The 26,511-nt window shown below is 40.3% G+C and overlaps 2 protein-coding genes across 2 annotated transcripts in view; both read left to right on the forward strand.

Moving 5' to 3' along the window:
* The window catches only part of LOC146616210 (obg-like ATPase 1), a 44,572-nt gene extending 35,342 nt beyond the window's left edge, over positions 1 to 9,230 (forward strand). The window contains exons 8-11 of the mRNA XM_085375153.1: positions 2,840 to 2,980; positions 3,536 to 3,632; positions 6,940 to 7,062; positions 9,058 to 9,230. Coding sequence (XP_085231279.1) covers positions 2,840 to 2,980; positions 3,536 to 3,632; positions 6,940 to 7,062; positions 9,058 to 9,159 — 463 coding nt within the window. The 3' untranslated portion in view covers positions 9,160 to 9,230. The remainder of the gene's footprint in view (positions 1 to 2,839; positions 2,981 to 3,535; positions 3,633 to 6,939; positions 7,063 to 9,057) is intronic.
* Positions 9,231 to 16,461: 7,231 nt separating this feature from the next.
* sp3a (sp3a transcription factor) lies at positions 16,462 to 26,097 on the forward strand. Its single transcript, XM_085374053.1, has 6 exons — positions 16,462 to 16,574; positions 16,959 to 17,056; positions 21,481 to 22,717; positions 24,205 to 24,391; positions 24,473 to 24,669; positions 25,586 to 26,097. The coding sequence occupies exons 1-6, from the start codon at positions 16,568 to 16,570 to the stop codon at positions 25,873 to 25,875; spliced, it is 2,016 nt and encodes a 671-aa protein (XP_085230179.1). The 5' UTR covers positions 16,462 to 16,567; the 3' UTR covers positions 25,876 to 26,097.
* Positions 26,098 to 26,511: the final 414 nt, after the last annotated feature.

A 26,511-nucleotide genomic window follows, 5' to 3' on the forward strand; every position in this document is an offset into this window, starting at 1 on the left:
TATCAAGAGCAGAAAGTGCTGAATCTTTCTATTAACCGAGCAGTGAGAGATGGCACTCAGTTCTGGGACATAATAGAGACTGACAAGACACATGCACTCGCACACGCTCTCTCTCACACATGCACACACACACGCACACACACACACGCACACACACACGCACACACATCTTTCTCACTTGTATTAGCTTAGAGTACGAGGTTGATGAAGAAGACCTACAGGGAAAATATTTTACTTACATCTTATTACTGATTTTAACAAAACTGCATATCTTTTCACTTGCTTATTTTTAATCAGGCAGTAAACCTTCCTCTAAAACAAAAGTCAGGCCTGTTTCTTGTGTTAAATAGGCATTTCACACTGTGAATGGGCCTCCACGAACAAGAACACCCCTTTATTCTTTAGTATGACTGAGAGCCATAAAGACACAAAGAAATCTGCAGCATGTTTTACATAAACATTTTTCCAAATTTACACATCCACATAAAATTTCACACAAATAATTGGAAGGGACATAAATACAAATTGCAAAGTGGCACGGGTAGACAGTGGTGAAGTTGACAGAATTGGTTTTGGGAGTCATGTTGATGGCACTTCAAAGCTCTTAATTGACAGCGCTTTGTTTCTGGAGTTGTGGGAAGGGGGTGTTTCATGTTCCTGTGGCAAGGTGTTTGTCTGGTCCTGTGTCACTCAGTGCAAGGACCCGGAGACCCCCGTGCTCATTTGCAGCTCACGTTCTCCGTCTCGGCTTCACATTATTAAAATCATCCCTCAGCCTTCTACCAAGAGCCTCTTTGTTACTTGGCTGGCTTGGCTCAGCTCTGTCAAGTCTTCACCAATTACAGTCTCAGGTACAATGGTCTATTCAAAGGATCACAGCCCTTGACTGGTGTGGAGAGAGTGATTTGTGAATCATTATTCAGCCGCCTGTAGAGAACGCAATACCTGAGGAATGCAAATAACGTGCCACCAAATAGACAGCTGTGCTGCTAAAAGTGACAAACTACAGCTGTTATTATCTCAGATTGGATTTTTCCCCTCTTGGAGCGCCCTCCATCTCCTATGTTTTCAGGTTTTCTGCTTTGGCTAAATGTGTTTTATTTTTCTGTCCTTTATTGGCGAGACGTTGGATGCCACCTTATTGTGTGTTATTGTGGTGGCAGTCAAGCGTCAGATCTGCATACATGGTGTGAACAGTAAGGGAAATATTAGGTTATTCCTCTTAATAGATGTCCATCTGAAAAGGCAGACAGATGACCTGGCATATGAGGCATTTCAGATTTACTGCGCCGGCCTGTGGTGTTATTTTAACTTGTTGAGAAAAACATTCAATCAAAGCAAAACTGTGCTCTTCGTTTTGCCCGTTACCTTGTCATATATTGTATATTGATAATCATTAGGTAGGAGCAGCGATAGGGTGCTGCAGGTGATAAAGCGGTGACATTGTTATTGGAATAGATGTGGTATTGAGGTGGTGTGGTTCCTCCCAGTCTTTGATTCTTATGGGCTTTAAACAGGAAACTAGGATTACAGATAATGACAGGGACCCCTTAGAATCAATCCAGCCCAGGAGCCGCCGTGTGAAAATGGATTTGTGTGATGCTGCTCTTTGAGATCCGTCCAATCCCAGCCTCGGAGCTTGTGAGGCTAATCTCATAATTGCTCTAACCCCCTCGTATTGTTCTGACTGAGGGTTACCATTAGCTGTGAGGATATCTTTGTCCTGCAATGTCAGGTGTCCTGCTGGACAAGAACACGTAAAGGAAAAAAAAGATCATGCAGTTAAGAAAGTGCCAAAGATAACAGTAGGTGGTTAGTTGCAGTGCTTTCTCGTTGCTTGAATGTTAATGTTTATCTAACATTCAAAAAAACACTCGGCTGGTGGAAGATTTCTTTTTTCATAGTTTAAAAAAGTATATCGTGAATTTCACTTCCACATTTCAGAGAGAAATGTGTGACTTTTTGCTTGAGCGATTTCAAAATGCACTTATTAAGAACAGTCTTGTTGTCGAACTGATTATTTTAATGTCTATTTAAATCATTTATTTATTATCTGCAGGAGCAAAGGTGTCACATTTATTCGAGAAGTGCAAAAAGGGAAGTCACAGCTATTGATTAAGTATAAAAAAAAATGTGACCACAGTGGCATCATCTGTTTGTTTTTTGAACTCTTTTGAAAAGAAGCCATGAGGTGAACTGCTGACCTTAGCCACTTTTCCACCTAAAAGTGGCTAAACTGTCTTTCTGTGCAATTAATTTAAGAATACCTCAAATTACAACAAGGACAAAACAGCGTGAAATGACATACAAATGTCTTTAAAAGTCTGAATTAGGTTAATGATACAAAACACAACATTTAACACCATAAAGAAGGTGCTGAAAACAAAAAGAATCAGGTAACATATTTAACAATAAAATAAAATGAATGAAAACCCAAACTTCAGCAAAATTTAATATTCTTGACACTTTTTACTGCTTTATGTCTTAAAGTGGAAATGAATGCCCTCCTACTTTTGGCATCATTTTAGGATCACTGAAAATATTAGGACCTGTTTTATACATATATATATATATAAATCCAGTTTTTGTATTTTTATTATGTTTCTTTCTCTTTGATAAAGGACGTGTAGTCAAGTCTGATTTTTAGTTGAGAACTTGAACGGAAAGAAAGTCAAACTCTGAAAGGAAATGCCACCTTTAGAGTGCAGTCTCCCACAAACACTCATATTTTCAGCTGCTCTCATGAATATGCATGCATGCAGCGAATAACAAATACATTCATGTTAATCAAGTCCTCCAACATGTTTTGCGACTGCTGTTTTTATTTTTTTTTAATCAGGTTGGTGAAAATCAAGGAGTGGGTGGACAGTCATGACCCCGGAGCCTTGGTCATCCCCTTTAGTGGCGGCCTAGAGAGCCTGCTGCAGGACAAGAGTGAAGAGGAGAGGCAGAAGTACAGCACAGAGCACAAGACGCAGAGGTTAATTAGCATTCAGTCTCCCCACACTTTATTATCAGCTGTGTCCTCCATGCACTCCTTTAATTGCATGTGCTGATAGAATAATAAATGGCAGAGTAATTACCATTATAAAGCAAAGGATCCCTCTTCTTACTGAACAACTCAGTCAAAGGGTTTTCCTCTAAATTAAGTTTTTAACTGTCATCTGTCATCTGTAGGTATAATTATAACTTGGGCATTTTGGGTTTATTGTTCTTGTGTGAAGACCTCTATGGAGAGAAAAATTGTGACAGCAGATTTTTTTCCCCCTTCTTTCTCTCAGCAAAGATCGAGGCATTGGGTTGAATTCTTAAAAATGTTAAATGAGTCTACAAGCCTCCTAATTAATCAAAGAAACCATTGGAGAGTTGAATGTCTTATGCGAAACGAAGTGACCCATCTTATTCACTTAATGAGTTTATATTGGAATGAATGGGGCCTTGCCATTGAGGTGAACTTTGTTTAGGCAGCAGCAGCGATAAAGAATACTTAAACAGTTCAGACCCCTCGATTCAAGCTGAAATCTCTCCCCACCAGTGCCCTGAGCAAGATCATCAAGGCAGGCTACGCAGCCCTGCAGCTGGAGTACTTCTTCACTGCTGGACCAGATGAGGTCCGTGCATGGACCATTCGGGTAAGTGCCAGCTGCCTGCTGTGCGCATACGTACATGTGAGCGTGTGTATCAGACTCACACACACACACACGAATACACACAGTATCCCATGTTCCACCCTGCTGGCACCTTCACTGATATCGCACACTTTCAACTTTGTCATGGTTGTGCTTTAGCTAGTCATTACAGACCAAGGATAACTTCAATTACTGGTGAGCTGCTGAACAGTGAAACTGGGGGCTACATTGATTGAGGAGGGCAACAATTGATTTTGCCCATTACGTCCATGAGAATGTTTCCATCCTGTGCAGATCTGCCTGCCCTCCTCCTGCCGCTGGAGATAAGGAGCCTGTGCATTGTGCCTGCCTAATCTGTGTGACGGAGGTTGTCTGTGCCAAAATTGATGTCGCTTTTCATTCGACTGTTTGTGGGCCTTGCTGGGGGCTCCTCCTCCCCGTGTGTCTCAGTTTACTGAGCCCAGCCCGCCAAGAGCTTTGTGCAATGGGATCGCAGCATTTACATCAATACAGATGTTTGCTTTGCATGTTGGTATTGTGTCCACTTATATTTTCTTTCCTTGAGCAGATAGAAGTATCGAGTGCAGAAATAATAAGCTATTTTGTCTGAGTAACATTTATACGTTCATATCGGTGGTTTAAAAATACAACAAAGTAACTTTTGAGAAACTTCAACAACTAAAGATTTGGGTTGTATTCAGTCATACAAATTCATATCCATTCTTTCATCCCATCAGATATTTCAAAGGATTGTAATTTGAATGTTTTTTTTTTTTACGATACAGAATGCTTTCAATCTCATAAACATAACTTGTCCGTTTGAAAAAAGGAGTCCCATTTTCAAAAAAGCATTGCAATTTTCCACAATGGCATCTATTCAAAGAACTTGTCACCAAGCAGATCATTATGGTTTTGTTCCCCGAGTGTGAGACCGTTCACTGTTCACATTTTGTTGTTCAATTTGTTCAAAATCTTGAAATAGCCCACTATAGATGGTGGAGGCAATAATGGTAGAAAAAGTCTCATGTGTGGGCGGGTTACAGATTTGACCACTGATGGAAATACTGCTTAAATTTTTATCTTGCCCAAAGATGGCATCACTTGTCCACTTACAAAACACACATAAATAGGGGTGTTTGTTCTGCATGTGATGCAGCTTTACCAAGATCATTTTCCCTTGACTTTGAATAAGCTCATATTGGCTTCAGCCTATTTTCAGACATCTACTTTTCAGTGCATGGGTGGATTATTTTGCATAAGATTTACGAGTGCACTGTTCTTCACGAAAAGATGAATCGATTTTTCACACAAACAAAACACTAATTTAAAATGCTATCTCGTGCTTCATTATTATTACTATTATTGTTGTTATTATTGTTATTATTAGATAGAGACGTGGCTTCAGACAGTTACATTATGAGTAATACACAGGTTTCCAAATATGTCCTAGAGGACTCCAATATGCATTTGTAATATCTGCTATAGCAAATTGCAGTGATAAATGTCCTGTTTCTTTTTTAACTAATAAGAAAGACTTTTTTTTTTAAAAAGCACAAGATTTTTCCTTTTTCTCCATTTAAATATATTTATATAAATATATAATAAAATTGCATGTTTCTTATAAGGAACACAATGTTCACTTGATTTTTTTTGGCATGAGAAAAAATGACACATACTTTTTTTTTAATGGGATCTATATGAATTTCTGCTCTCCACTAGACAGGGTCTCCTTTTTTTCCCTAATTCTTTTATATTGTGGTTGAAACAAAATTTAGCCACCTTCAAACGATTCACCAAAATCATATTTCGGGTGAATGTTAAATGTTTTGTTGGAGATTATATGACACCCATCCACACATCAAACTTGATCCTTTATTTTTCTTTTCTAAGCATTTTTAAACTAAGCACAACCCAGAGGGGAAGATGAGCTCACTCGCTCTTCATCCTCACAAGACACGTTACATTTTAGTCAGATGACATCACCGTGTTTAGATGCACACGTCTCAGCATGACTGATGTCCTCGCTATTTAGAGCAAAGTCCCAAAACACTTCAAAGGCATCCTCGAAAACACGCTTGTCCTCCTCAGCATAACTGATTACAGCCAGCCTTGATTGTGTGTGAGGGGCATTTAGTCAGGTAAGCATCAGTGAGTAACTATATTAAGCCAATACATCTTGCATTGTAAAAACTACACTCAGTAATGTCGTGTTCCTAAGTCCTTTAACATGCTTTATTAGGCAGCCTCGAGGTGACCATTATCTATCAGCCTGCTCTGCATAGCTCTTAACTAGGACAATGTGGATCTCTTGTAATGCACCATATGAAAAAAATCCCTCCCTTAATCTATTTTTCTCCAGATAGACAAACCTTGATGCTGATTAATGGTAGTTAAACTCACAAGCACTCCGTCAATGAGATTGCAAGTAGATGGTAATGTATTAGAGTCATTAAATACGCATCATTCTTTTGGCATGAAATATGTTGACCCCAACCTGATTATATACATAATTAAAACTGCTCAACAGTTTCTGAGCACGGAGCTGCAGAGCAGAGAGGGAGCGAGCAGGTCGACAGGCAGGAGTCATAATGATGCACAGCAGCCACGTCACTTATTTGGGTCATTTGTCATTTCCACCCAGCATTATTTCAACGCATATAAATTGCACATTTTGTCAGTCACCAGTTTTGTCTTGGAGTGTTAGAGAGGGCTCAAAGTGCAATATATAAATTATATATACATATTTTATACATCTATTAAACTGTTACATGTAAATTGAAATCTCAAACAGCTCCAGTTAATATCAAATCTCTGCTGTGTAAATGTAAAAAGTTATAATACTCCAAAACTCACAGGAGTACATTCAACATAGTGAAATACCACTGAAGGGTTGAGCTGAATTTGAATTACCAAACTCTCACAATAGTAAAGGCCTGATGCAGTGGGGTCTATACCACGCTTGCTTCTCACTGCAATGCTGGGTCTTCTTGCTGTCATGACCAGAGAGCCGAGCAGCGACCCACAATGAGGCAAGATTGCTTGGACAGAAATCAATACCACCACGGAATGGGAATCAGGAGGCATTGATAGCAGTGCTGGGTCCTTATCGGTGTCCAGGCTACTCTAGCAGGTCACAACTGAGTGGAAAGCTATCCAGAAATCAGGACTGAGGCAAGAATACCCCCGACTGAAAATCACCCCCAGAGTGATCACAACGCTATCACCCCATCAAACACCGTGTCGCTCGCATGCTGTAATCCATCTTCTCCAAAACAATTCATTTGTCCTCTCTTTTCCTTCCTTGTGACAGAAAGGAACTAAGGCTCCACAGGCTGCGGGGAAGATCCACACAGACTTTGAGAGGGGCTTCATTATGGCGGAAGTAATGAAATTCCAGGATTTTAAAGAGGAAGGCAGCGAGAGTGCTGTCAAGGTGAGCAGTCAGGGTGCCAGAGGAGATGAGGGGAAGTCTCCTGTGATCAGTGGAGCTGACAGTCGCCACACAGCTCCTACTGAAAACTGCTCTTCACCTTTACTCAGGGGAAGAAATTACTGCACACACTCCAGCACCACTCCTGACAAGCCAGCTGATTCTGGCTCTAAACACTGCCATTCTGCTCCAGCTGTGCATATCTTTATCACAATGTGTCTTAACTGGCTGATGGTAGTTCTTGCTCGTGGCTCAGCGCAGTCGCTCCAAGGAAGCACTTCTTCACCTCACCAGGCATTGATCAGATCTACAGAGTGCGCTGTTAGCTTAGAGCTCTCTGTTACCAAATCCCCAAGCCACTGTAGGCATGTGACAGTGATATAAAGCGGCAAGTTAAATAAAGTGTGAAATTCCTTAAATAAGGACTGTTTCATGGTTTGCAGCACAGAAATGTGACTTGCATGTCTTCTGTTTTTATGGGCAGTGTTTGTTTTGACCTTTTTAACTGCACCTTGTGGACACACCTATCAAGTGTATTAAGTCATTTCACTGCTAAAGGCAACACAATACTTTTCTTTCCTGCTCCAAGTTGTACTTTGACATTGAAAATTTGTTTAAAATCTGCAAACTGCAATCAACTTATCGAATGCACACGGTTAATAATGAGTTCATCGACACTGTAGGATGCCTTTTAAATTAAAGGTGCACTTTTTTTCAATCCTTTATTTTCTTTAACGAGAAAAAAATCTACTTTTAAATCTCAGTTAATTAAAGCAGAAGTGACTCTGATTTTATGTGCAACACTTGTGCGAAGCAGCTGTAAGCCATGCTGTCGCAATCCCCCTATCACCACCATCAACTCCATGTGCCCACTTACAGACTCAACTAATGTAATTATGGTGGCACAAAGGGCCCACGGGGACCAGTGTGGAAAGGAAGCACAAAAAAAAAAAAAACATTTAAATCTCCTTGCTATTCAAGTCCTTTTTAATAAATATTTGATATTTAATGCATCGGCAGTGTATTGTCCACACCCTCCATAAGCTGCAAAAAGAGAGCGAAATATGTAAGTCTCTGGGGGGTTTCGCCATTGTTATCAGAGGTTGAGATCTCAGTGTCAGGTCCTTACTGCATGCTCTCTTACTAATCCCTTTTTGAGCCTCAGAAGAACATGGAGCGTTTCTGACTGTGGCATTAAGGTCCATGCTATTTAATGCCAGTTGTGGGAATAGGCTGTCTGAATAGGGCCAGTGTACAGGGATATCACATTATTAGTAATCATATCTGCTTAAGCCAAGCTTGCTGCTCCAGATGGCTGCTTTCAAGTGCAAATGAACCAGTTAGACGTGTCTGGTTTAATACATACTCAGGAATCACAAATAGCCATTGATTTTTTTTCCTGTCTCCCTCTCCATCCAGTGTTTCTGGTGGTATTGAGCTTGGATTAAATGGTCTCCTGAGCCTTTAAAGGGACATTGATTCTTCTAATTAATTGTGCACTGTGCAGAACCAGAATGCATAAACCTGTCCGTATTAGCACTTCAAGTCAATTATTTTGAGTTTGCCGGGAAGGAGAACAAACACTTACTGTACACAAAAGAAATGTTAGAACTTATTTTGTTTCCTTGAGAAGTTTTATAGTGCTATAATCAAAGACTTATTAACATTTTGTGCTTGTGCACATGAAACTGAAATGGGCAGAAGAGAGGATTATCACTCAGTGGGAATTCAGGCACCCCTCAAACAAAACATGCGTGCACTTGTGTGTGCGTGCGTGCGCCTGTGCAGGCGTGTGTGTGTGAGTGTGTATGCATGTGTAGATGAACATTTGCAAGTGTAATTTTAGTTCAAGTTAAATCTTTTCTAATATTATTTAAATTATAAAGAGTTTTTAATCTGCTCGAGTTCATCCACATGACAGACTAGCTATTTCTTAGCATACAGCTTACAATCTTTTATATTATTTTAATGATTCTTTTTATTTTTTTAACCCCACAGGCAGCTGGTAAATACAGACAGCAGGGAAGAAACTACATCGTCGAGGATGGAGACATCATCTTTTTTAAATTCAACGCGCCGAACGCACCAAAGAAAAAGTGACGCAAGAACAATGCGTTTGTTTGCACAACTGACTGTCTTGTTGCCTTATATCTGGCCACTTTTACACTTTTTGTTTTCCATGCTGTAGGACTGAATCCCCCACTCGTGTGCCAAGGCACAGGTTCAGTAAACTCTGACAGCTTTGCTATTTAAGATCAGGATCGGCCCCCACTCCAAATTGTAGCAGCATTTGAAGGAGCATATTACTCTCCAGATACTTCATTAATCTCCATCACGGGTGCCAGCACTGACACAGCTGACAGCGGGGACAATGCCACCTGCTCCTCTCCCCCTTCTGCAGATAATGCATGTTTTACAGTAGCCCAGATGTCTACACTCAATAAAACATTTGACAAAACCAATCTGTGTGTGTTTTGGGATGTCTGTATTGAGTGGGAAGCTGCATGGGGATAGTGATAGCGGTCCTGCCGACCGCTGATTAGAGAATTAAAAGACACAGCTGACACTGACTGTAGCATAGAGGGGACAATTATAATTAAATCTGTTAACTGAAGCTGATTTTGGAAGGGCACATGCTGGATGCAGGTGTCTTGGCCAAAAGAAATGGTCACTTTAAATGATTATTTGCAAAGAGACTGAGTTAACCTTTCATTTATCATTTTTATGACATTATTGTATGATATTATACATGTGCTCTCTTTCACTATGCCACCAGCTTTTTGACTCTGTCCCTAAAAAAAAACAAAAAAAAACAAAAAAAAAAACAAAAAAATAAGAATAGCACATTTTTTATGTTTAAAGTTTCCTACTCCCATCCTTGAACAACAAATACACATCTGCACACACACACAAAAATCCAAGAAATATTCATACAAGCCATATTTTTACAAAAATAAAAATAAAAACTCCAGCTTTTAGTATATTCTGTATGGTATGAAAATAGAAGTTGATACAATCCACAAGCACAACCAGAAAACGATTCCTGTTGTCTGAAGTAGTGTTTTTCTCACCCCCTATACTTTGTGTGTAAGTGTTTGTGAAGCGTTTATGCTGATGGAATTGTATGGCTGCAGCCGCAGTGCTCCAAAGTAAGATTGTATTCTCCGTGGGAGTCCGAACAAAGAGCTGCAGATCAGCAGTGCTTTGCTGAATATCTTGTAACCATTAAGACTGCGGAGAAAAAAATGGCTTTTTGATGGGAACAAAAAGATTGAATAAAAATGGTCATTTTTCAGAAAGAGTATTGCATATCCAAGTTTTTTGGATGGGATGTTTTATGGAGTGGAGCCTGCGCTCGCACTACAAAGCATAGTGTTTGTCATGGAAATAAGGTGGATTATAGTTTTCAGAGTTTGAGATCAGTGGCAAAATATAGGATAGTGTTTATTGTGGTTACTTAGAAAGAATGACGGATGACAACATGTGTATCAAATAACATTGAGCTTATTTTTCTTGGTAGCTTTACCATTAACCAGTGGTTTTAATCACTGAAATTTCTTGCAGCAGACCAAGAATGTTATTGCTACCAACACTTAGAGCTCTCGCGTACAGTATATGCTTTTACGACGGACTGCTTTGAGTTGACTGGTTTCTAAGTGAAACCATACAAATCCTCTGGAGAGCACAATGGGGGCTTGAGACTAAACTGTTTTTGCATTCTTCTCGGGGTGGTATTGGTGTTGGCCAACCTAAACCCAACACAGAAGATTATTCATCTGCTGCAGTTTTGAGGCTCGGGGATTGATGAGTTGTTCCCAGCGGTCTGGGTCATGGAGTATTTTGTTTTTCATAAAGTGACAATAAATCCTTTCAGGGCAAGTAATAAAGCTATTTAGAATCATGCAGATGCAGTATAGGAACAAAACACCAGACCGAAAAAGTCCTCAACATGCTGTTTCAGGATTTGATACCAATAATTTTGCTGTCACAGAAGAAGCAAGGATTCATGAATTATAAAGTCATTGGGTGTCCTGACATCATGGAACCTCACAGTTAATAGCAAAAACAAACGCGTGTTAAAGTATCCGTAAACATTACCGGGTGACATAGGTAGGACTGTAAAAACTGCCCGGCAGGGCTCATGAAACGAGCCCAGAAATGTGACAGAATCTCTGCTGGTACAAATGTGCCGTCAGCACCATCAATCAAGTGGTGCCACTCTGCCCCGAGGCAAACCACAGTGGCATCAAACCAAGAAGGACACAGAGTGGAAAGCTCACTTTAAAACACACACCCAACAAAACAGACTGCGGCCTGCTGCTGTAAATCACACGGACACCAAAGAGCTTTGAAGATTTTTTTATTTACTTTTTTTAAACGGAATGTGTGAGTTATAACAAATAAACATATAAATAACTATGGCATTTTTCAGAGCAGTAACTACACACGAGGGATCGTGTTGGGAAATTCAATGGTTATTATAAACATGCTGTATCATATTATTACTGTGAGGAAATTATCTCTATTTTGGATAACAATAAAAATGTTGCCATGTTGTAATTGCTGCTATTGTGTGACTTCTCTGTGTGCCAAATGCCGTACGCTGAATGGAGGTAATACGGAAGCAGGATTGGACTTTAAGGGGGGAAAAAAAGTTTACATTCACATATGATACTTCATGCAAGCGTTTCCTCTCCTTCATGTTGAACTACCATGCTTTGATTTATTGCTCCCACAGTCAGGGTGATAAAACATTGTCCAACGTAGTGCTGAGTGAAAAGAATGCCATAAACAGCTGAGAGGAAGCTTAGAAAAGAGTATTTAAATCATAACCTCTGGAATTTAGTTTCTCTTTTTCTTTATTGTTGCCACATCACAAATCTCCTTTCTGTGCCATCATGGTCGCAGTCTTAATAACAAGTTAGGTGTTTAAACTATCACACAAAATGCAGCAAACCATCATTTAAACAATAAACGGCTACATCGTCTATGTAATGTCCAAGAAACGACTCCTGTGCATCTTCCCACCTTTACTGTTACGTGCTGCTCTAACTGCTGTGCATATATACTGGCCTCTTAATTACACACACCTGCAAAATCTATTGCAATTCAGAGCACCAGCTCTGAAACTATAATTACTAATAGTTTAAAATCCATAATTATAATCTTATAGTTGATATATAAAGGTGACAAGTAAAGGTGTTGCACTGGACTAGGTGTTTTGTGTCCTCTATTTTGTCATTACTGAGCATAATGCCAGGCATTATTTACTATGCAAAAATATGGAACTGCATTACAATTAATTGTGTAGCTGTAACTGTGGCCACCGAGTTTAACCTCCTGAGACGTTGTGTCCTCATATGGAAACGCTGCATTTTGGCTTTTCTGCTACTTATACTTCATTCTTCTCAATAAAATGTTTTTACTCTGTTAAACAATGGTGACTTTTCGGTTATGCTGTCAGGTTGAATCTACTCCACAATGACACATAATGTGTATCTGAGAAACTTATACCACGTTGCTGCACTCTGTGCTGCACCCTTGCTCCGCTGTTTACCGCACTGCTGGTTGTCTAGCTGCTGTTTATGTTTGTAAATGTATGTCTTTTCATACTTTCCACCTTTGTGCCTGCTGGTCATTGTTTAACCTTTGCTTTTGTGCCATGCAATCTACTATCAAAGAACCGTCTATCCTTATATGTTTAAATAAAATTCATAGGTTCGATTGTGATCCCGAATGGGAAATGCATCCACACATCCTCTGTGTTGACAGGATGTTGAACTTCCACAATAAGAATATCATAAACAGTTTTCTAGTAGCTACGTTTGACCTCAGCCCTCATTGTATAAAGCGCCTCTGACAAAGAACGGTATGATTGTTCCTGTCTCAGGTGCTTCATAGTTGTGTCTGACACACATTTGATATTCCATCCACACTTCTTCATTCTGCACCAGTTTCAATTTTCTCTCTCTGGACCCATTTACAGTGCCCCCAGTAGGGCAGTTTCTCTCCGTGGGGTCACTCTCTCTTGGACTGGCCTTCATGAAAACAACTGTCAATATGTTAATACGAAACACTCAGAGCCATTGTGGACTCACTCAGTTATCTTTCTTATTTCTACTATGTGCCACATAAGCAATGTCCACTCCTAGAAGCTGCTGCAGAGAAGTTTTTGCATTGCAACAGACTGCTTTGCTTTTATAGACTTTCAACTATAATTTCATAGAGTTTATTAATAAAACATTGCATTTGCATAGTATTTTAAAGGTCCTAGTTAAAAGGTCATTTCTGCCCATGCTACACTGAACTTTTACAGACAAAATGAAACGTCCACTGGGTAACTGCTCTGCAGATTTCAGATTCATCTCATGAGGTGCATACAAGATCTGTCAATACAATCTAATTTCCTTTGTTTGTAGCTATGGCTCTAGAGAATACTCACAGGTTTAAAGACAAACACAAGAGCAGTAACCTGCCTCTTGTAGGCCACTGCATCCACCAGAGTGTTGCATTTGTGTTGTTTTTAGGATATTTGACTCTTCCCTTTAACTTCGAGGTCTGTAGAAATTGTTGATACGTTTCCAAGGTCTCCTGGAGTAAGACAGACGTAGCTGCAAGGTTTTTCTAAAGCTGTTTCCATTGGCCTGTGTTTACCTGACATTTGGATTGACAGCAGAGTGATTGGAAATATCCACCATTCACTGCCGTGAGCTCCTGAGTACACGGAAAGTGCTTTTGTAGTCTGGCTGTAATGGGCCAAGTTTGAATTGAAGGTTGGGAGAAATAGCCTCACTGCAGTCGCGCACTGTGAGGAACTGACACACCACAAATAATACTGAGAAGTGGGGTCCTGATAGCATCACAGCCACAGAGCAGATACAATAGCATGCAGACTCTCATTTCAATGCACTTTCACAATGTTGTAATACGCACAATCAGACGGAGGGGAAGAAATCCAGTCAAATACAACCTCAGATTCTGTCTCAAATGTGTTTTATCCCCAAGTAAATGACACAAAAACTTCCTATTTCCATATGCATCGTGGGAGAATTCAGAATCGGAATTTCACATATCATCGCCTTAAAGAGTAGAGTAAATCTCTTCCCTAAATTTTAAAATATGTATAAGCTAATCTAGCATTCTGACTCAGTACAAACCATCAGTTGTATTAGTTCAGTCCCAGCAGGCCACTAACTGAGTTTTTAGTCAAAATCCACCCTTTTGTTACTTTGCATGATGAGAAATTAAAAACCTTGTACACACAAAAATATTATATTCCTAAGTTATGGCACCAGCAAAGATAATAGTGGTTTGGTCGATTAAATTAGAGTCACTTTTTGATTGATTAACATTTTGATACTTGTGTTGTTCATCTTTTATTTCCATGGGTCCTTATATGTGTGTATGTGCATAAATGTGTGAGCAGGGAAATATTTGTCTGTGTGCTTTGCTGACTGATTTTAACTGCATCTTACTGTTTTTTATCTGCCCGGAAACTGCAGATGGAAATTAACTGGTAGCTAAATCGGATACAAACCATGCGATTCGTGTATTTTGTACATGGTCGCTGAAACTAATGAAAAGAAACCCAAACACCTGATATTTGCATTAGCTCGATTGCTTCTAAATGTGTGACTTCACAGCAGCCATCTCTAATGTTTTCTTGCAAAATGGTAGGCTGATCTGCAGGACCTGTGGTCCCATGATCTGTGACAAATGACAGAACATTAGCCACATTGGGACGTAACAAATATGGTTTTAGTACACCCTTTTTAAGCAACTTTATAAAATCTTCCTTCTTTAACAGGGAGAGGAATATTGCAAGTTTCACTTCACTACATTTGTCAAACAGTTGTAGTTACTTTTCAGATTACAGTTTGTAATATTTTATCTGTGTCCCATTTCTTTTTAATAAGAGGTGAACTTGCTGGTGTGTTTCCGGTCATTGTCCTGTTGCATAACCCAAGTGTATTGTACTTCATGGCACAAACTGATGGTTGGAAATTCTCCTTCCGGATTTTCTGGTAGAGAGCAAAATTCATGGTTCCATCAATTACGACAAGTGTTCCAGGTCCTGAAACTGCAAAGCAGCCCCAGACCATCGTATTACCACCACCGTGTGTGACTGCTTTTTACGGAAGCGTAGAGCTGCCACCCAGGCAATAGAAAAATACAGCTATATCACAATATAACTTGAAAACTTTATTGTTCTAACAATATACTTTTCATGTTAGTACAATATACTTTTCACATTTGAACAACATAATATCACGTATTACAATGTACATAATTATCACGTTATAACAAAAAAAACTTTCACGTTCTTACAATATAAATATAATATTACATGAATGTGATAATTATGTCAATTGTAATAACGTGATTTTATGTTGTTGAAACGTGAAAAGTATATGGTTAGAACAATAAACTTTTCGCGTTATAACATGATATAGCTCTATTTTTCTTTTGCCTGGGTGGCAGCTCTACGCTTCCGTAGCTTTTATCAAATGCTATGTTAGATTTACGCCATGTGTAACAGGACACAAACCTTCCAAAAATGTCAACTTTTGTAATGTCAGTCCCTAGAATATGTTCCCAAAATTGCCTTGAGGAGCATCAAGATGTTTTTTTGGCAAATGTGAAACAAGTCTTCGTGGTTTTCTCCTTGAAACTTTCAGATAAATACCATTTTTGCCCAGTCTCCCTCTTATTGTTGAACACTGAAGTTGACCTGACTCAGGCAAGTCAGGTTTGCTGTCCTTCAGATGTTGTTCTAGGTTCTTTTGTGACCTCCTGTATGAGTCACCAATGCGATTTTAGAGTAATTTCCTGGAAAGGTTCACCACTGTTCCAAGGTTTCTGAGTTTGTGGATAGTGGTTGTAACCGTGGTTCTCAAGAGTCGCAAAGTCTTAGGCTTTGCATAGATGTCAATTACTTTGTTTAGATTGCGGCATGGTGTGTTGCTTTTTTGAGATATTTTTGCCTACTACTCACAGTACTTAAAGTAAAGGATATGAATACTCACTATTGATCACTGATGAACAGGTGATCTGGTGGAGAACAGCTGTAGGTGGCAGACAGAGCTCTTGAACTATAGTTAAGATCATACAGAGAGCGTGACTGCCATGCTTTGGACTAAAACAGGGTTAACAACAATGTAAATACAACCCTCAGTGCCACCAACACAGTCCAGCTGAAAATGCATACCAAACAGGAAAAGAAGCCAACAAAGGATGACTGACGTGTCGGCTGACAAATAATAACAAGGTAAAACAAACCAGCAGCCAATCATTTTATGTGGAACGGCGGGATTTCCTGTATGTGACGCAAATGCTCCCAGTCAACAGCGGAGGCCCCACCCTTTGTGTTACCTACCGCCCGTCAATCAAAATAGAAAAAATCAGACACTTATCACTAATTTCCACGCGTATACAATCGGTGTAATCTGTTGATCATGTCCGGTGGCTTGTGACTATCAAGACTCTCCGTTTTAGGACAAGTCACGCAATGACTGGTACGTAATATCCATTATTTTTCACCCACGTATGCTAACGAGCTATCTCGGGCATCCTCTGGCTAAATTAGCTCGCTAGCAGGCTAGTGGGGATTCTCGATGGTGATAGTGCTAATCATCGCCGGCTAAGTTGGCAGCAGCGGCTAACGCAGGGCTCGATAGCTTAGCTGTCTAGATTAGCTTGTGTAGGACACATCACTGTTTAGCCTTCATTTAACTAATCAGTGCTACAGCCCCGTTAAATGGAGGTTTGTGATATTAGTAACAGCGGATGTAGTTGTCGGTTTAGTGGCTAACTGTACTTTAACGTGGGTGTGAGTCACAGGTTTGTTTAGCTAACGTTAGCTTCGGCTGTTCCCACAGTAAATGTTTTTCACTTCACAGCCCCAGAACAGCCAATGAAAGCGGATGATATGGCTGCCTTAGACGTGGACAGCAGTAAGAGCGACTTTTTGCAGCAGGAGGAAGGCAGGGGCAATCAGGTAAGATTTTTCTACTGTATCGTGGTTCTCGTCATAGGTCTTGCCTGCGGTTTTAGTAACAAGAGAGTTTGCATTACATATTTGAAACCAGGTGGGGGTTATTATTGTACCCTGATTTGAACTTCTCAAGCAACACTTCCTCCCAAGCTGCTTACAAATCCCGCCTCCTTCGCTAGATTTGATGGGACAGACTCCATTCAGACCCAAGCCTTATTTTTTAGGTGGTGTCCACGGTTTTGTCTGAGGGGCACTGAACAAGACAGCCATTTAACCAGTACATTCACTTCTTAGCATCAGTCACATTTTCTGTGCGGTTCAGACTGATGTCCACACACTTTATTCCTTTTAAACCTGCCCCTTTTGAGCCAGAGACTTGGTCATCACCCTTCGACCTGCTAGACATGCTGACCCAACCTACACTGAGGTTGGGTCACTATATTCAGAGGTGGACAGCAGTACTGTCTGATGTAGTGAGCCAGCACCTCTGCTATATCTGATTCTATTTTAGCAGAAGGAAAGGTTTTGGTCACACCTGAGCAAAACTGTTGGTTGGACAGTAAATAAGCAGGTTCGGGTTACTTCATTTGTCCTCTTAGGTAGATTTGGTCGGCAGTAGTCAGTTACCCATCCCTACATGTGTATTTTCAATACAAACAACAGATAATCGTAGAAAAGATTAGGGGGGGAAAATTTGTATCAAAGCTATGATTTGTTTATGTGACTAATAGCTGCTGGAACAAAGCTGCTCTTTAGGCCTGAAACCTTCGTCTAGAAGGAGGAAACTGAAACACGATATGCAAAGGGTGCAAGTCGTTGAGTAAAACTAAACCAACCAACCAGCGTAACCATCGTGTGTACTGGGATGTTGGGTTCAGCTGTGGCTCACCAATCAGGCTCTTAGACCATTTAACAGTTTGAGTTCTTTACGACTCAATATCCAAACCATAGCATCAGGGTACGGGCTAAAACAGAGCCAATAAAAGCACAATCAAATTATGGTTTTATCGTTGTGGAAGTGAGCAAGCCATCTCAAACATGACAGGCTCTGGTGCCCTTTTTTACAAACAGCTCCACCATTTGCTTCAAAGTCCAGCTTTGAATCAATAAACAGACATTTGTTTGACGTATTTGTAGTTATAAACTGAATTAAGTAAACTAAATACTCCCTAATTCACAATGGGTCACGCCACTTGTTTTATTTGACAGGGATTTGTTTTGGTTTGGTTTAGACCTATGCCCTTCCTGATTCCTGAAAAGGATTTGTACCCATTTTACCCATGGCTCACTGATATATCATGGCAGGTTCATAGTCTATAGTATAATATTGCAATGTACACAGTCAGACAGAGGAAACTGATACCAATTCTGTGTCAATGTCTTTTATTCGCAAAGTTAATAATACAAAAACATCTTATTCCCATATTCATCATGGGAGAATTCAACATCAGGATTTTACTTATCATTACCTTGATGAGCAGAGTCAATCTCTTTTTCCTGCTCCATGTAAGCCATCAGTTATACTAATGCTAACTCAGTTTTTATTCCATTTCATGCCTTTTGTTATTTTTCCAAGCTGAAAAATAAATTCCACGATTCCTGAGTTTTGATATAAGAACTGGTACTGGGGAAGAAGATGTTGGTTTGGTGTATTAAATGGCAAAATAATTATCTGCTTAATAATTTTAAACATAAGATACACTGGCAACATCTGCACATTTATTAAAACAATTGATCAACATGACAAATAAAGGGACATGAGATGTATTTAGTTAGATAATATTTTTAATTCATAAATGAGCTCGAGCAGTGGCAGATTATCTAAAAGGCTATTTTAATACCTCTCCTTTTACTGTAGCCTAATGTAAGGGTAGTTTGATCACATTTAGCATAATGGTTGTCTTTTTGTAAGTCATTGCAAATTCACCTTCACAGCCCAAGGTCAAGTTAAAGTGTTTAGGAAACAAGGTTTGTTTTTTTAAACTATTCCTGTGTTAAACTAAGGTTGACTATAGCTTCTGTTTTACAACGGGATAAAGACAGGCCGTCCATTTTTCAATGTAGTTTTCAGTCTCTCATCTTAGCCTGTTGTTTTACACTTTAATCTGTTGTTAATGAAACTTCAACATCAATCAATCAGAGAAAAAGCTCTCCAACACCTTAAGATGAGCTGATAGACATTAGTTTTAATAAGCTTTAGTGTTTTAATTTTTCTGTAAATGTCTGTTTAATTTACTTCCATCACTCGGTCAGGATTTCAGGTTCTTGTTTTGTTAGGTCAGTACTGAAGACTTAACTGAAATAGACATACAAGCCTGCATGTATTTTTGTTGCTCAATTTCATTTATTCTTTGATGATATCAGTATGAGCTCTGAAATTTGTGTCTGTGAAGTAAGTTTGCAGTTTTTGGTTTTCATATTTTCATAAGAGAAAGTTGTTTCGCTATGTTCGGTTTCTGTTTCTAGCTGGTCCGAGGTTATTGATGTATTATGCATAGTATTGCTCAATATTTCTTTTATTAAAAACAAATGTGACCAAAACACTGCTGAGAATCAGCCATGTCTGCTTGAAGCAAGGCGTGCACCAATTCCATGCATTCACTTTAAAAACAAATCCAGCAGAGACAATGTATTATAAATACAACCTCAGCTCGTTACAGCTCGGATGAGAAAATCTCATATAAGAGATGTTTGATGCAGTCAACACAAACAACGACATGCCCATTCACTCAATTGAACTGTAGTGGAAAAACCTGGCGTGGATCAAACAATGAAATAAGACAACCAAGTACAGTTAGGTGTAGGGATGGGTATTGATAAGATTTTAACGATTCCGATTCCATTTTCGATTCTGTTTAATGATTCGATTCTTTATTGATTCTCTTATCGATTCTTCTTTTTAAAAAAGGAGAACACTAAAGTCGATTAGCTTAGAACTGTGTTTTATATCTTCTCTTTGAACAAGATAGAAATTTTGGAGTAACATGGCCTTACAAACCCAACAGTGAGATCTTAAGAGATCCACAGCCTACGGCTCTTCAATGGGGTGTCACAGGGTCCCCAGGAAAAAAAATGTAAATGTAAAATAATAAAATAAATATTCTCCTGTAGCAATAACAAAGTTTAACATAAATTATTCTGTAGCAATTACACAAGAATATCCAGTAATGTCCCTGCCTACAATTAAACACATTCACTTACCAAAGTGAAATCGGGGGCATCTGCTGTGGCAAATGGGTGCAAACCTTTGACCACAAACTTAGTCACTGCTCGGTGACATTCGTCTATCCTGGCCTGAAAGGAGACGCTACCGGTAGACTGCAGCGAGAACTGCCAGCATCTGAGCCAGCCAGACTCTGTCTGTCTCATCATGGTCACCTAAATGCACAGTAATGGCAGGTTTTGTAATAAGGCAGATCGCGCTAACATAATATGCACTGTTAGTTGATTATTTACCTGCCGCATTAACGGGAGAGGACGTGCAGAGGACGTGTTGCCACTGCTGCTGGGTTGAGATTCACGAGTCCGGAGCGGAATTAAAAACACGACATTCATTTATGGTCATCGCGTGTTTTGTGAGCAAATGCTTTTGCATATTCGTAGTGTTTCCTCCCTTAAATGAAATATCTACTTTGCAAGTATTGCAAGTTGCCCTGTTGTCATCCGTTCTCGTAAAGTATAACCAAACTTTTGAGCATTTGAGCCGCTTACGCACCGTGTTTCCGGCCAGGTAAGCGACGCTCCGCAACGTGGTGACGTCATTCGGGGCGACTGGAATCGATAAGAGAATCGTTTGCAAAAATGGCAAATAATTCCAAGGAATTGAAACAGTGAGAACCGGTTCTCAACAAGAACCGGGTTTCGATACCCATCCCTAGTTAGGTGTGTTGTCCATATAGCATCGATGCAGGACACTGATAACATTGGGTAGATTGACTAGCGCTTGCATCTTCGAGGTTTGTGGTTCGACTCTCCTAGTCAGCTGTGGCGTTTGCGTGTTCTCCCTGTGCCTGTGTGGGTTTCCTACACATGTGTCAGCTTCAGTCTTCTTAGGTAATCAGTGATTCTAAATTGGCGGTGGATGTGAGGGAAATAAAGTGCTTGAAGTGTTGTATGAATGTAGAGAGCTTTGAGTGGTCACTAAGACTAGAAAAGTAATAGTTAGATGCCAGTATATCATCTATTATTGGAGTCAATGCTACAGTGCTAATAAAAGACAAAGGGAATCAGCTTAGTTACATTAGCATGAATAGGAATGGCAGACAGACCTCTAAATTTCAGCCAAACAAAAGAATTTTGGTCATTTAGCAAATGCAGGTTTTTATTTTCATACAGTCATCTTTGTACCTTAAAAGATGAATATAACTAGAGTTCTGAATCTACTTTTTAAATGTGTTTTATTTTATGTGATTTGTTTTCTTTCTCAGATCTCACATCCATCTACGCAGCTTACTGGGACAGAGAAATGGGAGGTGTTAACCCCCACAACAGCAGCAAAAGATGAGTCTGGAATAGTACAGATCCAAAGTCAAGGGATATTAACGTCAAATGGGCAGTATGTTCTTCCTATCCAGAACTTACAGGGTCAGCCAATCTTTGTGACGTCAGGAACGGACGACTCCTCTGCCAATTCAGTGCCTAACATTCAGTACCAAGTAATTCCTCAGATTCAAACAGCAGATGGACAGCTGAGCTTCTCCACGGCCAGTGTGGAAGGACCAACCCTGACTCAGGATGCTACGGGACACATTCAGATCTTGCCTGATGGTAGCCAGAGTCTCAGTGTGACATCAACTGCAAACATCCTTAACAACAACCAGAACCTCATTTCACAGACTGCTAACATCCAGCAGATCCAGGGGGTTTCTATTGGCAGCTCCACCTTCAACAACCAGGGCCAGGTTGTTACTAATGTGCCTGTGGGTTTGCCCGGGAACATTACCTTTGTTCCTGTTAACAGCGTAGACTTGGACTCCCTTGGCTTGTCTGGTGCTCAAACTATAGCAACAGGGGTCACTGCTGATGGCCAGCTAATTATGGCAAGTCAGCCTGTGGATGGCTCTGAGAGTCTGGCTAAGACAGATGACCACCTCTCACAGACACTACCAGTAAATGACTCGAATGCAAATCCTGAGATATTTGTGCCAACGTCTTCCTCTCTACACGTTACAGCAAGCGAAGCAGGTCTGCTAACCCAGAACACTTCATTACCATCAGTGGCTACGGAGCAAGCCAACTCAAGTTCTGGTCTCCAAGAAGGCTTCGTCCAGCAAAATCAGGAGCTAAATGTCCATGCGTCATCAGCTCAGCCAATCATCCAGCTGCAGCAGGTTCCTGTTCAGACCACCAACGGACAGGTGGTGCAGTCAGTGGCGGCAGGTGGGCAGAGTCTGCAAAATGTGCAACTGATCAACCCGGGAACCTTCATCATCCAAGCTCAGACAGTTACGCCATCAGGTCAGATACAGTGGCAGACCTTTCAAGTGCAAGGAGTGCAGAACCTCCAGAATCTCCAGCTGCCCACCACACCACCCCAGCAGATAACTCTTGCTCCAGTCCAGACCCTGTCCCTGGGTAACATCAGCACAGGACAGATCCCCAACCTGCAGACAGTCACAGTCAATTCAGTGGCCCAGCAGGAAGGAGACACCGATCACCCTGCAGGTATAGTAGCTCTTCATATTGTCACAATACACTCGGGAGAAGAAAGATTTTGACCAATTTGTCCTTTTGTGGCATCTGTACATGTACCTTATTGGTATTTATCTCCTTTTTATGTTAGCTTAAATGCATCTTTTCAGAGTGGGACAAATTAGACCTTTGCTGTTGTTATTAGTGCGTGAACTTTTTTGCTCTCTGACAATTTTTAATGTAGTCGAACCCACCTACGAGTAAAGGTCTAATCAGCAATGGAACTTAAAACACATGTTAGACTGTCCGAGGCTCTTTTTAAAGGTTTTAAAGTCAAAATGCTCTTTCATTATTTTACATCCCATAATTATATTCTAATTCTCTTTAAGTTTCTTGCATATTTACTTTTAAATCTAGCCCGTTTAGCAGCTTCCAGAAAGGTCTTCCATGTGCAAATTACTTGTAAATTGCTATAATGTATTCAGTTACTAATTATACTAATGCAATGAAGGTCAGTGGAATTTGTTCTTGGTGCTCGGAGTAGACAATCCAGTGACGTCTTTGTATTTGTTTTACTTATTTATTCATAATATATTTATATAATAATCCATGTAACTTTTAGATTATGAGTTGTTGCTTAAAAGCACACTTGGAAATATCAACGTTGGTAATGGCTGGATTCCATTTAGATGCTTTTGTTTCAAGATCCTAAAGTTGTGCACGTGAAACATCGTCGTGTTTATGGGGACACAGGAATAACATTAAACAATTACACCAGTGCGTTTTCTCCAATGACCGCTCTGGTCCATATTGACATGATAGCATCCAACAGTTTCGGCAGATTTCACATCATAATGTGAATTTTCCATTCCCAGAGGTGCTGTATTGGGCTGAGATCTGGTGACTTGTGTAGGACATTTGAGTACCAAGAGCTCATTGTCATGTTCAAGAAACCGGTTTGAGATTAGCAAATTATCCTGGACATAGTCAGCAAAAATCCTCCTGTAGGGTGTGTTGTTTAAACAATGCTCAGTTGGTACAACGTGGCCCAAAGTGTGCCAAGAAAATATGGCCCACACCATTACACCAGCAGCAGCAGCCTGAACTTTTAATACAAGGCGGTCTGCATGCCTAAATGCACTGATTTGCCCCCATGTGTTTCCATTAAAGAGCAGTTAAACAGGTGGACCTAATAAAGTGGCCAGTGAACGTAGTCTGCTTAGTCTCATCAACACTCATTGTTTACGTCCTCAAAACGTCTTTGTGTTTCAACTTTATATGTAATTATTGCTGTCATAACATTGTGATGAAATTTCTGATTGTAGCAAAGTCCATCCACCCATTTTCTGTCACTCATGTGGGCCAAAAAGTCCACAGGGTACGCTTAATTAGTCATCAGAATTCTCACTGATACATTAAGTCTGCTGCCTTGCTGTCAATCACACACAGTTACAAAGCAGCTCTCACTGTTCAGGCTTTTTGGCCAGTTATAACTGAAGACTGTTAATATTAATTTTTAGATATTCAGATCAAGGAAGAGCCAGACTCTGGAGAATGGCAGCTTAGCACTGATTCTACCCTGAACACGAGCGATCTGTCCCACCTCCGAGTCAGACTGGTGGATGAGGAGGATCAGCTTGGCCAAGAGGGCAAGAGGCTGCGCAGAGTGGCATGTACCTGCCCTAATTGCAGAGAGTCGGGTGGCAGGTGAGTAATCTTGACCTTTGTTTCTTTTGTTTCTCTCATCTATGTATCAGTATCTTTAATGTCAGTGCCTGTGTTTCGCAGAGGATCTAGCATGGGGAAAAAGAAGCAGCACATCTGCCACATCGCGGGCTGTGGGAAAGTATACGGAAAGACATCGCACCTGCGAGCACACCTGCGCTGGCATTCAGGGGAGCGACCTTTTGTTTGCAGCTGGATGTTCTGTGGGAAGAGGTTCACACGCAGCGATGAGCTGCAGAGGCACAGGAGAACACACACAGGTGCCCTTTTTTTTGCTCCCTTGATGTTTGCACATCAGGAAAACATCCATAAAATCAGTAAAATGTGTTAATTTGTGCCCTGCAAAGCGTGAGTCACCTAAGAAATAACAGCGTTTGTCCCCCTCTGGATTTAAAATGTCAGGTTAGGATTGAAGACCATTGTGAGAAAAACACACATAGCTAGATTCACTGGCTTGGAGGGAATCTTAAAATGTGCTTTAAACAGTTTGTCCTGCAGTTGAAGGATCTGTTAACAACAGTGAAACTTTACAACAATAGTGAGCTGAATGTTTATTGTTTTGATTTTTAGTCATGATTCATGAAATGCAGGAAGTATGAGTGTATGTATGAGAATTCCAGATAAATCTACTGCCACAACGTTAATGGCAGGACAGGCCTTTGATAGCAATATCACCACTTGGTCATACTGTTATCTTTGCATATCGCTGGCAGAGCGAGGCCTCTGACAAGACGGGCTAAAGTAGCCTTTTATTACGCTGTCAGCTGCAGGATATGAACAGTTAGCATTCACAGTTAACATTTCAAGAGGATGTTCGATGATTGTAGGCTTCTAATTGGTAATAATTGTAATCAGCTGTATAGCGTCAATTTGTCATTTCTGTCAGTGACAGACTGGCTTTAGGAAACTAATTCAGATTAAACATTGGACCCAGGTCATACAGCGTTCAGTAACAGCACACAATAAAACTATTAAGAATGTGCATGTCGCTGGCAGTTCTGCCTTTTGTTATTTTTGTGTGTTCCATCTATTCATGGATCAATCAATTTGAACTTTGCTTGGCACTTTTTTTTTTAACTTCTTGTGATCTGGTGATAGACGACATGCTTAACCCTCTCCAAATGAATTCAGCATCAAACTATCTTTGAAACTGTTTCCTCTCTCTCTCTCTGGCAGGAGAGAAGAAGTTTGTCTGCCCAGAATGTTCCAAGCGCTTCATGCGGAGCGACCACCTGGCGAAGCACATTAAAACTCATCAGAACAAAAAAGGCGTGAACTCTGGCAGCGCCGTGGTGGCCTCGATGGAATCCGCAGGGTCCTCAGACAGTATCATCACCACGGCAGGCGCCACCCTCATCCTCACCAACATCCAGCAGGGCTCCAGCAACGCCCAGGACATCCTAGCCAACGCAGAGATCCCACTCCAGCTCGTCACCACAGTAGCGGCCAGCGAAGTCATGGAGTGATTTACACTCCGCTTATGAACTTCTGCGACCTCCCTCATACTGTATACTCCTACCTGCATTTTTATTCACGTTTTGAAGGAAAAAAACTAAAATTATAAATATATAAATATATATATTTTAACACAGAAATAGTCAGTCCGTGTCCATCCTCAGCGCATACTGAGAGAAAACAAGCAAAGGTGGAAAAAGACATTGCAGTAAACACACAAGGAAATGCCTTATTTTGTACAATATTGTGTAGTTGAAAAATGTAGGATTCCACTTTCTTTTAAAATTTACTTATTTGTTAATAATGTGATTTTCATGAAAATGATTGGTAAGTTGAGCAGTTTCTTCTCTCCTCACCTTTTGTTGATGGTGTATTTTGATGATGTCCTTCATAATAGGCAAGCCCCCCCCCCCCCCCCCCCCCCCCCCAATATTCCTGTGTGCAAAGACTAAATCTCACAGCAGAGCTAATTTTATCCAGCTGAAACAAAGTTATTGTTTATGCCCATGCAAATTTTACATTTTTTAAATTATTATTGTTATTATTATGCATTCTTGTTTCCTTCCAGTCTGCTTGCAAAGCCCTCCTTCCTCGCTTTTTAATGAGTTTCCTCAAGCCTGCTACATTTTGCAGGTGAAAATGGAAAA

This window comes from Diplotaxodon limnothrissa, linkage group LG16 (assembly GCF_057381915.1).
Source record: "Diplotaxodon limnothrissa isolate DT_005_m linkage group LG16, D_limnothrissa_male_GT1.1, whole genome shotgun sequence".
NCBI lineage: Eukaryota > Metazoa > Chordata > Actinopteri > Cichliformes > Cichlidae > Diplotaxodon > Diplotaxodon limnothrissa.

Coding starts and splice junctions, on each gene's coding strand:
- sp3a (XM_085374053.1), top strand. Junction 17,057..21,480: donor AGGAAGGCAGGGGCAATCAG/GTAAGATTTTTC, acceptor TTTCTTTCTCAG/ATCTCACATCCATCTACGCA. Junction 22,718..24,204: donor AGACACCGATCACCCTGCAG/GTATAGTAGCTC, acceptor ATTAATTTTTAG/ATATTCAGATCAAGGAAGAG.